The 15,973-nt window shown below is 40.4% G+C and overlaps 1 protein-coding gene across 6 annotated transcripts in view; it reads left to right on the top strand.

Annotated features, from left to right (window-relative positions):
* Nucleotides 1-15,973, top strand: part of Sh3kbp1 (SH3 domain containing kinase binding protein 1) — a 358,871-nt gene that overhangs the window by 185,279 nt on the left and 157,619 nt on the right. For 2 of the 6 annotated variants that reach the window (XM_029473429.2, XM_021152667.3), the window contains exons 5-8: nt 1,132-1,261; nt 1,796-1,852; nt 9,027-9,101; nt 12,851-13,056. In XM_029473429.2, the coding sequence (XP_029329289.1) occupies nt 1,132-1,261; nt 1,796-1,852; nt 9,027-9,101; nt 12,851-13,056 (468 nt within the window). The remainder of the gene's footprint in view (nt 1-1,131; nt 1,262-1,795; nt 1,853-9,026; nt 9,102-12,850; nt 13,057-15,973) is intronic. The other 4 variants (XM_029473430.2, XM_029473428.2, XM_029473431.2 and 1 more) reach the window with 2 other exon arrangements.

Below are 15,973 nucleotides of genomic sequence, written 5' to 3'. Positions count from 1 at the left end.
CATTCTTGCTTGTCCTCAAAGTGACCTTAGTTTTCTCTCCAGGAAGCCAAGTAAACATTCAGACATCGACTTTGCTGTTGGTAGATCCATCTCAAATCCTTCAGACAACTTCTCTTTCCCCATTTCACTTGCCCCCAGCTAGTTGGTCAAGACCACTCCATACCTCAAAACTGAACATATCATGTCTCTTCTCATTACTTTCCTGGTCTAGCTCCCACCTCCTCCTCAGTTGGCCACAGCCTTCCAGCCCCCTAATATTCCAGTCTTTCCCCCACATTCCCAGAGAAACTCACATGAAATCTCTCTACCCCTCCCAAGTTCTCAGCTCAGAGGTCTTTTTTTTTTTTAATTGAAAATCGATTCTGCTCTTAATTGCCCAATTTTGGTTATCTTGCAAACTCCTCCTTCCTTTCTATCCCCCTCCCCGTCCCTTCTTTGTCTTACTCCCCCACTCTTCCTTTTTGTTTCTGTTGCTTGTTTGTGGTACTGACAGTGTTATTTAGACCTTGTGGCTCACCTCACAGGTACTGTTTATCTTCCTTGCTGTGTCTCTCCTGAGTGCTGGAATTACAGATGTGTGTGCCCCTGCCTGGTTATAGTCACAGGGCTTTTTAAAAAAAATAGTGGTTTTCATAAAACAAAACATAAAATTACATAGTCACTCTGGTGAAGTACACATCTAACAAAAGCAAATTTTGATACAGTAATCTATGTGATAGCTTAATAAATTAAATAACCAATGCTACCCAGCAGGTACATTTCAAAGTACCAATGAGCACAAATGATATTTTGAGGTATATCATCTGTGATATATTAGGAAAATATTCATGATTTATTCCATGGTAAGTCACCAGTTCTACTAATACTGGTATGCTATCTACATTCACAACCAAAGGAAATGCCAAATTTCAGTTAGAAGTTGACTAAAATGAAGTGTCAATTTTTGGCTGTTTGTGTTGGATTTCAGGTTAACTCTCTTTACTTGTCTGAATCATAAGACCACATGTCCTGCTTTCTGTTTTCCTGGTAATTTTAGAGCATTGGATCCCTGTTCTGTGTGAGTTCTACTCTGTACCATGTCAATAGGAGACCTGTCTAACCTCATCTTGGACCTCTGTTCTTTCTATGCAGGTAGAGGAAGGATGGTGGGAAGGTGTACTCAATGGGAAGACTGGAATGTTTCCTTCCAACTTCATCAAGGAGCTGTCAGGGGAGTCGGATGAGCTTGGCATCTCCCAGGATGAGCAGCTTTCCAAGTCAAGTAAGGATGCCTATCATACTGAACAGAAAGGGAAGAGACCAGTGGGCTCTGTCATAGCCTCCTTATACACTGTGGTTCAATGCCAAAGGGGTATGAGAAAAGCTTGTGGGTATTTTCTTGGCTCTTGCACCTTAGCCCACTATGATTTAATAAGCTTATCACTGTATAGATGTGACCTATAGCTATATATTCTATATGTCTTTGGATAAGTGAGTATCAGCCTTTAGCCATGGTAGTACTGGCTCATGGGTGGCATAGATTGTTGTGCCTCCATGTACTTACTTCTAGAATGTCTTTTCCCAGTGAGTTTGTAATTATTTCTTAAATAAACGCAATGAGATGATCAATATCCCCCAATGTCGTCTGAAGAACTTAGGACAAAACTAACAATTATTGGTGGCAAGATACTGTATACAAGATAAATGCATGCCGGTTCCATTGCATATATGACAAGATAGTCCAGCCTCACCTTGAACGAGGAAGTGGTTCCCTTTTGTAATGGTGAGAACGAACTTCAGGTCTTTTTTTCTCCAGGGCCTGAAGGTTTCCTTCCAGCTTCTCTGCTGCCCTTTCCAGCTCATGGAGCAAAAGGTCAGGACCGGGAAGCTTTGTTCTCCCAGTCACTAACCCAACTTCCCATGTGGGCGTCTGTGTTTATTTTGTGCTGTGTTGAGCCAAGGTCATGGGCATGAATGTTGTAGGAGATTCAGCTATGTCATTAGTAGTGTCATGCTACTTGCTGACTTTCTTTCCTGACAAGAGGAAGACAGCCCAGTCTTACCAAAACAATTTTCAAATAGCTTCACTTTCCATTTCGAAAAGTTTAATTTAAACAGTATTCTTCTATTGGCTTGGTATCCCTGTATTCATTCAGTAGTTTAATTGGACAAGTGTTTGATTTGGAACTTGAAGCTATTTCCAGATAAGTACTTATGTGACTCTTTTTGGTGTGTGTGGGGTGGTAGTGTCTCAGCAGTGGCTTTGGGCTGTACAGCTGGCCACAAATAGAAGCAACTGTACTGGCTGGCTGACTCGGTGTCTGCAGCAGGATCCCTTCCTTCCACTGAGAATCCTCTGCTCCAAACTCTATTATATCCTCAAGTCTTGGATGTGAAGGATCAGGATGGCTGTTCAGAATGACTGACGTACTGAGCAACTCCTGTCACCTTCTCTGAGCTGAGACAAGTGCTTCTCCACTTAATGTGGCCAGCTCAATGCGTAGAGCAGTGGTAGCTCCTTTTGCCCCTCCTCCCACTCCACAGTAGAATTTTAACTGTTCCAGAATCTTCTTTTATACACTAGAATAGCATCATGCCTGGTAACTAGGTCCCATATTAATAATACTGTATCTTTGGAACATTGTGAGTTAAATGTTTTTGTTTGTTTGTTTGTTTTTAGGGGGATTTTTTTTTTTGGAAAAGGGTTATCATAACTTTATTTTCATGAGGAAATGAAATCTAAGTTCTAACAGCAATAGCATACATAGGAAGGTCCTCAGTAAATGGTAGCTCTTATTGCTGGTAAGATAGACTTGGAACATGATCAATTAGTGTTTAGCCATTTGTTTTCTCTTTGCTACCATGGCCACTGAAGCACCATGATTATGTTTTAAAAATTACTTTGGAATTCCTTTACTGATGCAGAGAGGGAGATTGGGGATTGCCTCTTGACCTCCTGGCGGTTACCTAATCTTAGCTATACAGTCTCAGAAGTGAAGACTTTCAGGAGAATACATCACATAGTTTTGGAAACTATTGAAACAAACTATACCATGAGATGGTCTTCTCAGTTACTTGGCTATCCTTTACCTACCCCTCACACCAACTCATTTATCAGAGTTTATCTTGTTCTGTTTCAGAACAAGAACTGTCCAGCAGTTTCTGTAGCTGTGTTGACTGCAGCTGTCCATTGCTGAGAGGGCTTGAGGTCCCTGGAGAAGTATGTTTTTCTAACAAGGATGGATGCTTCTTAAAAACACAAAACAGAACAAAACAGTGCTTGCTGTAGTCTTCCTAAGTATACAGTTAAGAAAAGCAGGGCCTAATACGGCCCTATTTGCTTGCTTATATTTGTCCATTCCCTTTGTCTTCTCTTTATTTCCTTCTTCTAGTCTTCATTAATTAAACCTCTGTTGAGTTCAGAAGTGGCTCTGTAGTTACTAAGATCTTCCCTGGTGCCTTGAAGAGTCAGAGACAAATGAAGTACAGATGGGGACCTTGCCTTCAGTCAACTCATCTTGCAGAAAGGAGGCAAAGGCTCAGGAAACTTCCCTAGGAGCTGACATTTGAGTGGGAGTAGGGTACAAAGGCAGAGAGGCCAGTCCCATGGTAATGTGGGGGAATGGTAGTCAAAAGGGCTTCATAGAAGAGGAGATGTGAGAATAATGTCTTTGTTGCTTTCTGAATTGTCACCATGCCCTAACAAAGAGAAGTAGCGCCTTTCAGTGTTGTGGTAGTGTTTTCAGTACCTGTCAACACTTGTGATTAGCTTCATCATAGGATTATCCTAAAGTGTATGTATAACCATATCACGCTGCTGCAGAGATTATGTATATGATGGGATGCATCCAAGTTGGACCTTTGATTTTAGAATGGTTTGCTTATCCTCTTCAGCAGAGAATCGTGTTAGGACTTTGGATATGCTTTACTTCTTTTGGAAAAAAAAAACTTTTTTGTTTTGAAGTAATTAAGATTCATAAGAAGTTGTTAAAATAAACACAAACTATATAGGGAGGATCCACGTGTACCTTCATCCACATTTCTCCAGTGATTGCATCTCCTATAATTACAGTAAATGCATATTTGTTTCTTTCTGCAGTTGAAAGATACTAAGTATAGTTGGTGTACAAACAGCTTCTAGCTTTTTCTCTGCTATGAGCCAAAATGTACTTAATCAGAGTGTTTGTTTGAGCAGCCCACTTAGTACTCTTTGTAAAATTTCTATAATGATTGCTTAATTAATACATGACTTTGGGGCTAAGTTAAATCCTAATCTTTCTACCATATTGGTAATGGTTAGAGATTATAGTGGTATCATATAAATATCCTTTTAAGTGCTACCAGACATTAGGGTGAGGGTTTTCTTTGTGACTAGAGCTAATATCTGTAACCTAATTATGGAGAGAGCATTGTGTCCAATGAATTCCTGTACATCTTTGATTCACGCATGGACACAAACACTCCTCCCATTGGATTAATGCATTCTTATTTGTATACTTTGCAAATAATACTTGAAGCCATAACATTTGCATATTAATAGATGCCTCTGATAGTGGAAGCGTTGGTGGTGTACTTTAAAAAGAAATATTCCATTGACTACTTGTCACATAGTAGGTGTTTAATAAATTCTTCATCAGCCCATTATTACTCCATGGAGGCATTTTTATCTGGAATGACAGATAGACATTGCTAGAACTTGATTTTTCTGCACTTTTGCATGTGACATTTGGCTCATAGATCCTTGTTCAGGGCAGTCTGCTCTGTCACAGAGACTTAACAATCATATGGGTTTTCCCACAGTTAAGTGGTACCAGGAACTTTCTGCATATTTAAATTTGAAAACATTTTTTTCCATCCTTGGAACTTGTGGCACCTTATATGTAGTTTTCAAAAAGATTTTTATAAGTTCTCAGTTATAAATGATTTTCAAATATCAGTAAAGGAAGAGTATAATGAACCCACGTGGACCTGTTCTCAGCTTGAGGCTCATTTATTAACACTATGGCTTACACATTCTTAAAGAAAATTCTAGGTATTATATAATTTACCAATAAATATTTCAATTTGTATCAATAAAAGGGTTTCTTAAAGTACCATTACCAGATGCACACAAAATTTCCTTAAATAATTAAACATGTGCTCCATGTCCACTTTTCTCTAATAAACTACATACACAGTGGTGAGTTGACATGTCTAAAATTTCTCTGAATCTGTCCTCCTTCATGGGTCGTCCTTCTGTGCAATCTATTTGCTAAGGAAGCAAAGTTTGTTTTTCTATTAGTTCCTCGTTGTCTGGCTTTTGATAGTTTCATCACTGTGTGTCATTTAAACTCCCTTTCTGTAAATTGTTAACTAAATCTGGGGATGTGAGTACATTAAAGTGTGTGTATATGTGTGTGTGTATGTGTGTGTGTGTGTGTGTGCACGTGCGTGCATGCTACATCTTTTTAGGTGGTACTAGATGCTCCACCTGGAAGCTTATAAGGTCTGACTGTCTTTCCTTTTAAACTTAGCTTTTATTATTAGTCAGACATGGCTTACAGATTGGTACCAAGCAAGATTTTTTTTTTTAAGAATGAAATGGGCTCCCACCTCTCACATTAATAAATATACACAAAAAGGTGTTTAATAAAATCAGGTGTTCAAAAACAGAACACAGAAATGTTTGCATCAACAGAATAGACAGTCTTACGATTCTGTGGGTGAGCAGAAATTTTCCTGTCATTCAGCCTGCTGTCAGATGACAACATGAATGCTCGGTGAAGTGACATTTCAGCTGTGCCCTTGGCTCATGCGTTAGGAGACCAAAATGACATGCCATCTTTCTACACATATTGTAGGACCACCAGCATTATACAAACAGATCAACTTCTCATGAAACATCTGGCGAATTGCAAGTCTGGCTAACAATGGGTTTATTCTTACCACAATCATAGATGTTGACTAATTAATTGTCTTTTTATATATAATTATACATATGTTCCCATTGACTAAATAATGTGAAATGGCACTAATCAGCAAATGTTTTCATCACACATCATCCCGACTCTCTAGGATTTATTTGGACTTAGTGATGACAAATTTTATATCTGACTATGGTCCCATTTCAGTATTGTTTGCCTCATATTTAAAATATATATGAATCTTCCATTTTAAACATTTTTGATACTGCTTAATTTCAAATAAAGGTTGTAAAAGTATAATCATTACTTTTTAAAACCCTTGGGCCAGAGATATAACTGAGTTCTTTTAGAATGTTTGCTAAGCATGCACGATGTCCTGGATTTGACCCCCAGCACTCAATACTTTAGGTAGGTTGGCACAGCTCTGAACTCCCAGTGTTTCAGGGCCATCCTCAGGCACATTAGATAGTCTAAGGCCAGCCTGAGATAGATGAGACCCTGACTCAAAGATAGCCCTATAGTTCCAGGAATATCTTCAATTATTTCTCATCATCATCTCAGCAAGAAAAGGTTGTATTTTGTATGTCACTACAATTTTCCATTTGAACTTTTCCTTTTCTCAATTTCTTCTTTAAAAGGTTTAGATGTGATGCTTTGGTGACATGTCAAGCTAAGACAAATATAAGAGGGCGTCTTAGAAAGTATGACAAAACACTTCCTTGATACAACATATCACGAATGTCTCCATTCTACAGTATCACTAGACCTCCTTCTGTTTCAGTTTTTAAGTATTTGTTATTTTTTAGTATTCTTCTTTAGTATTATTTTTAGTGGCATTGGTTCTTTGTGTTCTATTGGCAGTGAAGGGCAGTTTACCCACCAATAAACAGTATTAAACAGGCAAAGTTAGAAGCTAATATAAGCATACACTTTTATGTCTAAAATTAAAAATCTGTCCCTTCTCCAGTGCTTGCTGCCTTCAAGAACTAATATTTATTTAGCGGTCATAGCACAATATTCACCCCCAGCGAGGCAAACACTGCTCATCTGCATGAGCTTTCTGATTGCCTGTCTCTTGTTCCTCACTCAAGTATGTACCTGTGAGACTTTGCCCAGCCCTCTCCCAGGCTATCTCCCTGATCGTCTTGCTGCCAGTGGGCAGGAGAGACTTCGCAGATAGGCTTGACAGACAATGCAGATAGCAGGGCAATGGTCTGTCTCCCACTGGGATTTTCAGACTTGCTTCTGGGGCAGAGCACATGAAAGCTTTGCTGTTCTCAGGAACATCCCTGGAATATTGACTTTTTTTCTTTTCTATCTCCATTTTGCTGACATTGAGAAGACTGATTGATGCTTATTCACTTGTAGAGGGCCTGTTCTCACACCAACAGCTGTGCTTTAGGAGTGATGGTGACATTCTTGGAGTAAAAACTACACTCAAATAAAAGCTAGCTGCTTGCTGGCTCTACTTTTGACAGAGAGTCTAAGAAACAGGTTTGCAAAATTCTGTAGCTTCTCTAGATTGCTCAAATATAGACAGTGGTTATTTTTTGAGACAGGGTATTACCTTGTCTCCCAAGACCTGGAACTCAATATGTAGTCCAGGCTGGTTTCTAGGTCCCTCCTGCCTCAGCCTCCTGAACACCTGAGGTTGCTTATACATACCACTTGAATCTACACATAAGTAGTGACTTGAATGCCTACCTAACTTTTGTTTGGCTGTTGTTGTTCTACTTGGCCGTAGCACCCAAGCCCACAAGGACAGATTTCCAGATCAGGGCATGACAATACCTCATCTATTTAGAATGATCTGATCATTTATAACTGGTGTCATGAGTTGGAATTGACAAGGCCTAGATAGTGACCCTGTCGGGCTTTCTTTTGTGATGGTGGAGAGTTTCTAAGGGGTAAGAGGAATTACTCTTTCCTCATTCAGTTATCTTCCCTGCTTCTAAACCTAGCGCAGTGGTACCTCTCAATTTTCTAGGGAAAGAGAAGCCCGACCCATGTTTGAATATTTAACTCATGAGCTATAACAGAACTCATTTCTTTTAATAATACATTTACTAACTGAGATTACTTTTCAAATCGTTTTACCATCTTGTGATATTGTCTGTGGTGTGTGTATATGTGTGTGTGTGTGTGTGTGTGTGCATGTGTGTCGGGAAGGTGGGTGGGTATGTGTATACTTAAATTGGAACAATATATGCATTTATGCTCTTACGATTCAGTGATATTGGGCTTTAGCTACATGTTCAGTCATCTGTATGATATTATATCAAAACTATTATATTTGAAGCTGAATGAGTCCTCTGTCCTCAATGCTTAAGTACAGACTCATTATTGATACAGTAAAACCTCAATTAAGATGTTTCAAGAACAGGGTTTGTTTGGTTTTTTTTTTAATTCTTGGTGCTAACCCAAACCATCCCCTCATGTTGGTATATGTGCCACTATTGGTTTCAAATCTCATTACTAAAATAGCCCCTGGAGTTTGTTAATTTCTTGCCTTGACAAATCTGTTTTTTCATGTTGTGGTGCTGGGGTCAAACCTCGGGCCTTATGAATGTTTAGCAAGTAATCTACTACTGAGCCTCACTCCATGCCCACTACATTTTCCCGAGGAGGGTTCCTTGCCACGTTTTTAATACTGGGGCTCGAATATCAGCATTTATTACTATGTGCTACTCTAGGAATAAATGACGCAGGCAGAAGGACCAGATCTGTTTTATGTGTAGGTCACACTCCCCAAAGAGAAGACTGCTTGCCCAGTTGAGTTAATGCAATAGTCCTATGAATTGGATTCTTTCTGATTAATTGAGGTTTTCCTACTCTTATGTGAAATGGCTTCCAGGTTTTTAACTGGACATACCATCCATGTCAGTCATGTGAGAAACAAGCACCAAATCTGGGTATTTCTTGCCATTGTGGTTACCTGGGAACTTTGGGCTCATTCTGTAATATTCTTAAACTCTTCCTAATGGTCTTTAATTAATTGCATGGATGAAGCTCTTGCAGCCAGGTAGGTCACTGACGGCAAGTTCAGCTAAAGACTCTTCCTCTTCCTTCTTTTGCCATCATTTGCTCCCCTCTGTCCCCCTCTCTTGTTTTTCTCTCCCCTTCTCTTCTCTCATTCACTGTCAGGAAAGACTACCTTTGAAGGGACAATTCTGTACCGAGCCGCACCAGGAAAGACGGAGGGCCACAGACGCTATTACAGTGAGTGACCTTAACAGCAGGAGGCAATCATAAAGATAAGATCTGGGCACCTGTGGATTTTGATACAGCTGTGCTTTTTCCTGAGCTGCTTGAGCTTATGCCAAGTGTCTGTGTGAATTTCTGAACCAAGGACATGGGCTTATTTGCCTACAATAAGTGTCATTTCCTTGGTGTGTGCTACGAGAGCATTCTCACCACCAGCTCCTGATGCTTTCTTGTTTGCTTTCTGCCTCTCTCATGCGTGGCATGTGTGCATGAACCATGTATGCGGAGAAGGAAGCAGTAGCTGCTGTGTCATGGCAGTGGGAAATGGCTTCTGGTGGAGACATCAACCTCTCCTGGTTACTGCTTTTTCTAAGTGGGTCATTTATCATTTGCGTGGCTCAAAGAAAGAAGGTCTTGGCACGGAAGTCCATGTCAGGCCCAGTGTTTCACTTTGCCCATCCAGCTAATCACCACACGGCAGACTTCTTTGGGCAGGACCCATTGCAGCCTTTTGTGTTGTAAAAAGTAGGCTGCCAAGAGTTAAAGAAACAAGATGTATGGATTAATTTCATGATGGTCTTACAGCAATTCCTGCTACATCAGGAGCACTACACATGTGTGCCCCAAATTAAAAACAGTCCAACTGATGGGTGCAAAAACTAGGGCTAATCACACCACAGTGAACAGCCACAGGACTGAGGCAAAGTTTAGGAGGCTTCGTTCTGCATTCATCTGGAGGGAAGAGCATCCACTGTGGTGCATATACACATGTATCCATGAATTATATACACACATGTGATAAAGGAGGTTCAGACATGAGCACCACAAGTTTCCTCAAATGGTGAAAGTGAAGGTATTTTTCTTTCTATTCCACTCTGAACACATACACATAGCATGTGACTTAGCATGCAGTGTGCTTCTTGGGCTCAGTCGGGAGATCTGACCTTGTTTACCTCCATGCCCTGCCCTGTCCACGTGTCTGGAAGTGACACCAGTGAATAATGCTGAAATGCTTAAGTCATTTCCAAATTCTTATGCATTTTTGCAATATCTCATCATGGACCAGTAATATGCCCTTCATTAAACTGACCCCAGTCTCCATTCCACTTGGTAAGTTGAGCTGCCTGAGAGTGCCATTTACTATTCTGAATAATGATATGGGGACATTTTATTGGAAGATACACATGATAGGCACAAGTAGCTAAAAGTCTACCCAACCCACATGAAAATTAAGTAACCTTTCTTCCCTTCTGAAGAGAAAGAGCTAGATTTTTGAGCTATTACACCAATGCAAATATTTAGCTGTATAATTTATATTCTTAAAAATGATAGAAGCTGGGCATGGTGACGCATGCCTTTAAGCCCAGCACTCAGGAGGCAGAGGCAGGCAGATTTCTGAGTTTGAGGCCAGCCTGGTCTATACAGTTCCAGGACAGCCAGGGCTATACAGAGAAACCCTGTCTCGAAAAACCAAAAAAAAAAAAAAAAAAAAAAAAAAAAAAAAAAAAAAGATAGAGCCTGGATGCCAGAATTTCTGGAAGAAAAAATCTGCCGTGTGTTTCCTTCCCAAGCCATGCTTGTGTGGCTGAGTGACTGTGTGTGCGTCTGTTCCCTGTGTAATAGATTATTTCTAAGGACTAATACATTGTTATTACAATGAGCCTGAAGGCAACAAATCTCTACAAGTGGAAACTTGGTGAAATAAAATGGCGGGGAAGACAGATTATGGCTGTAGCTAATGGTGAACCACAGAAGAGCCCCCGACTTCCTCTTTCTGAAGAACTAAAACAGATACACTCTAATCCATTTACCCTGTTGCCTTCTGGTGGTAGAGGAGGTGGTGGTGGTGGTGATGGGAGGTGATGGTGGTAATGGTGGAGGTGGTGGTGATGGGAGGTGGTGGTGATGGGAGGTGGTGGTGATGATGGGAGGTGATGGTGGTGATAGGAGGTGATGGTGATGATGGTGGAGGTGGTGATAATGGGAGGTGATGGTGGTAATGGTGGAGGTGGTGGTGATGGGAGATAGGTGATGTGGTTTCTTCCTACTGTTTCTTTATTTCACCCTCAATGGTTCTTTCCAAACACGAGAAGAATATGCAAGCCATTTATCACATAGAATGAATCCATACAGCAAAATAAGAACATGTTAAAGGGGAAATGACACAATATTTAGACTCCAAAATTATATCTCCAGCATTAGTATTCCCAGAAACAATGAGTAGATAAACACACGAATGGATAGCTAATCCAGGGGGCTCACCATGTTTGCATACTCCAATCCAGTCCTGTAACTGGCAGCTGGCCCCCTCATTCTTCTGTCCTGTGTTTCTGCTCACAAATGCTGAGCTTTAGTTAATTAAAATGTGCACCAGCAACCTTCTTCCTCCCCCACCCTGTTGGCTTAGAAATACTGCTCTATGGAAAATGGCAGCAACAAAGGAAACTATTGTTCTATGGTTTGAACCTGAAAGTTGTTAGCAATCTATAACAACCTTTCTGTATTTTACCAGTTTGCATTTAACAGTTTCTTCCCACTCTGGCACTTCCTCACTTAAATGGCTTCAACATCTCATGGTATTGAGCAATTATTTAGTATATTGTTCCTATGGACTAGGTAGCCACAGGAAGCTAATATACAGTTGGCCACTAGCAAAAGAAATTTGGTGGCATTCTTCTACCTTAAAGGCATTGTATGATCAGGAGATACAGAAAAAAAAAAAAAAAAAAAAAGCTACCTACCCTACACATCTAGAACCTTGAAGATATAGTTTAATGACAGAACTTAGTACTCGAAATATCATTTGAACCCTGCCCTTTAGTGTTATAATTAATATCCTGATACCAAAGGAAGAGTATATGCCCTGAAATTAAGTAGACTCAAATAGAGTCTCCATTTTAGAACCATGAGTGTGGGCAAAGCCTAGGGACAAAGCATCTGGGGAGGTAAATGTTGATGCTGTCTTGATGATAACTCTCTTATACCTTCCAACACACAGCAGAAGAGGTTCTAGGGAATGTGTCATGATCCCAGTGTGTTTTCTTTGGAAACAGATTCCGCTTTGGGAAGATGGTGGTGTTAGAGGAAGAAGAAAGAACCCTGGGTTGGGATTCTGGCCTCTGGGAAGGCAGTATTTTTTCCCATCATTAACAAGCACTACCATCTTGCTAGCAAATGCTGTCTTAATGTCAAGTTTGGTTTTACGCTTCCTTAGAGGAACATGCCTGTATGCATTTATTCCCTGTGAAGCCATCCAAAGAGATTTAAGTCGTTGGCAGTCATGATTTTGTGTGATTTAATTGCTAATTTGTTTAAATCACTTTTAGCTTTACAAGTCCCCTTTAGAAAATGATACTTTCGTTGCTAGTTTCTAATTGACACAAATCAGAGTTTAGAGGTACAATATTGGTAGTGACTGAGTGGGAAGGTCAGATATGGGCAAGGAGGTTTGGTATTGCACAAGGCATGGGGACATTTTTTGGATTGAAGTAGGCTTTGGCTGAAGCATGTGAAATGTCACATATACAAAGAAAGTAGAGTTTCTGAAAAGCTATTTTGATTCACTGCTTAAAATTAAAGTCTGGGGTAGGAAGATCAAACAAAACTCAAAGACAGCCTGAGTCAGCACACTCAATACCCCGAGTACAGAAGCCCAGGCACATTGTGAGAGCTGGCGCCTGGCCAGCTGTGAAGTTCTTTATTGTGGCCTGTGGCTGATTTCTGAGCTCTCTCCCTCTCTCTCTCCTCATCCCCACTGGTGACAGGCTTAAGAGAAACCACAGGCTCCGAGAGTGATGGAGGCGACTCCAGCAGTACCAAGTCCGAAGGTGCCAACGGGACCATGGCAACTGCAGCCATCCAGCCCAAGAAAGTTAAAGGAGTGGGGTTTGGAGACATTTTCAAAGACAAGCCAATTAAACTAAGACCAAGGTCGATTGAAGTGGAAAATGACTTCCTGCCCGTCGAAAAGGTACACTTGACTTTTCTGTCTGATTTCGTTGCAATGGGGAAGAGCCTTGTGCTTCGACCTCAAATGTTTCTGGTCCATGCCTTCTTCCCCCCTCCCCTCCCCCCTTAAATTCCCTTTTTTTTTTTTTTTTTTTTTTTGCAGGAGTGGTCTCCCTGCTGCTGATTTCTTACCACTCTCTTGTGTTGGTCAGTTTTCTACAACTATAGCAAAATATGGCTTGAGATAATTAACTTGGTAGTACAAAATGACTTACCTCATGACCTGGATAGAAAAGAGCTGGGGAGGGTTGGAATCCTATAATCTCTTTTAAGGTCAGAGACCTAAGGATCTCCCACCAGGTCTCACATTTCAAAGGTTCTACAACCTCCTGATGGTACTATTCTGGGGATCAGGTCTAACACCTAGAACTTCATTTATATAAATCTCCTTTAAAGAGTGTTTCTCAGGATGTCTTTTCAAATGGTTCAGCACTTCTCCATCTCCCATCCAAAGAAGCCACTCATACCTGAACCCAGCTAAATATATGACTCTGAAATCCTTTAGATACCCCCAAATCTATCTCTAATGCTTTGTGTTTATGCGCATTGGTTGTGTTTATATAGTGGAGAAAAGCGATTGTGTGGATTTTTTTTTTTCTAAGAGTTAGGTAGAGAGAATTTCAGACTGTTGAAAGGAAGTCTCCTGTGTGCGTGTGAGCAAATGATAGAGACAGTTTGTGTTCTGACTCCCTGGGTTGCTCCCATCAGGAAGCTAGCTGTTTTCTTCTGCTTCTGGTTCTGGGCTGGTGAGAAGCAGACAGCATGTTGCTGCTGAGTATGCGGTTGCTATGGCAACATACCCAGAGCCATAGCTCTGTGGCTACTGCTGACGTCTACTGTGGTACACTTCTGAGCATCATAGCCTTCTTCAGGAGTTGATAAATACTGTGGAATTTTCCAAATTATAATAAGCTACACTCGTGCTGTGGTTTAAGAAATGTTTGTTAATTTGATTTAGTGTTAAGATGTTTGCTTTGACGCTTGTGCCAGCAGGTTTGGGATAGGGCACTGGCAACATTGCTAATTCACGTCTATCATTGTCTTGTGGTTTTCATTACTCGATGAGGTCAAAATTTAAAGGTTGCATCAGCATCTGCAGCTGTAGAACCTGCACTAACTACCCATCCCCTAGCAACCTTCCCTAATGCCACCAAGCATTGGAAACAGTTTTTGTGGAGTGGGGACATTTTGGACATTTAGTCCCTTAGAGAAAAGGCACAAAGAAAGAAATTGGAGCATGCTTCACTTAAAACTCTTTCTTTTGAAGTGTCCTGAACAAGTTTTTCTTTTTCAATTATTGATAATGCGATGTTGCCTGTGATCTGAAAACTATGTTGTTAGTGTCTGAACTTGAGTTTTGTTTCCCCTGGCCACATTCAGATTCTGTGAAGTAGCCACAAAAAAAAAGTGAGTAGTCATATTGAGGAGGAATGATGAATGGAGGTTTTTTTCTCCATTTTATTCAAGAATTTGGAAAGAATACAACCGTTGACTTAATCAAGGGTACATGATGTGTATATGTGTGATTTATTATTATGATTAATAATATTTGTTTTAGCCGACAGTAATATATTTAATTATTATATCAGTATCAGACATGATCCTTGTTCTTTCTGTATGTTTTTTGCATGTTTGTGAGTGTATGTATATGTATGTTCACATGTGTACACATGATGAAGCCTGATGTAGATATCAGGAATCTCTTTTTTTCTCCACTATATTCATTGAGTCAGGGTTTATCAGTCAAACTGAGAGCTTAAAGATATAGAAAATCTTACTGCCAGCATTCTCTGCATATCCTAGCTCTGCATTTTGAGGCTGGAATTACAAAAGAGTGAGCGTGCTCATGTAATTTTGACAAGGGTTCTGGAAATCTGAATTCCAATCCTCTTGCTTGAGTGGCAAGTGTTAACTGCTGAGATTATTTCCCTAGCCCCTGTTTGTTTATTCCTGAGGTGAGATTTCACTGTGTGACCTTTGAACTTCTGAGCTCAGGCCACTTCCCCAGCTCCATAAGTGCTAAGACTATAGGTATGTGTGTCTTCCCCCCAGCTACTCCCAAGTTCATGTCATAGCACATTTCTTCCAAGAATGGAATGCCTTTCTATCATTTCCACCTAGAGATTCTAATTCATGTTATTTTATCCAAACCCCAACAACTTCTCCTCCCACAACTTTCTCCATCTCAGATAAAGGTAGTATTATCTCTCTTTCCCTTTTTTTTTCTCAAGTTTGTGCCTGACTAATTGATCTGGAAACTCCCTCACCTCTGCCCAACTATGTCTAGCATTTGCCAGTCTGTATTTCATCACCCTAGTAGGCCCCTTGTTTCTTCTCCCTGTTCCACTCTGTGTATATGAAACATAAGGATTTGTGGGGAGGTGTAATGTTTCCAAAAGTATTAACATTGTACTTTGGAGATTGCAGACATCAGGAGAGTGAGGGAGCTAGTGGGGCAGTTAGAGCAGGTATATAATTGAAAATCAGCCAGGTGTGTGCTTAAATGTTTCTTTGTGAAATGAAGTAGTAGTGACCTGAAATAATAACTTTACCAGAGTTATGAACTCTGAAGGTATGTGTGTCATGTATGTGAGCATATGTGTGTGTGTGTATTCTGAATTCTGATTTCTTGCAGAGTAAAACCATGTGCTAGAAGTTCCCTTAACCCAGTGTGAAGCCTTGGGACCAAACATAAACCTGACAGTTTGTTTGACTGGCTGCAGGCAGCATTTTCAACATCTGAAATGATTTAACATGATCTCTACTCCCTGGTGTTGATGCAATGGGTACTTGTGTTGATTTATGGAGGCCATTGTGTTGTTACATAATCGACTTGAGAGCTGATGAGTGTGATGCTGTTTTATTAGTGTACAATCTGG

The sequence above is a fragment of the Mus caroli genome, unplaced genomic scaffold (genome assembly GCF_978045245.1).
Source record: "Mus caroli unplaced genomic scaffold, Mus_caroli_1 scaffold_5, whole genome shotgun sequence".
NCBI classification, from domain to species: domain Eukaryota; kingdom Metazoa; phylum Chordata; class Mammalia; order Rodentia; family Muridae; genus Mus; species Mus caroli.
This window is presented reverse-complemented; position numbering and strand designations above follow the sequence as displayed.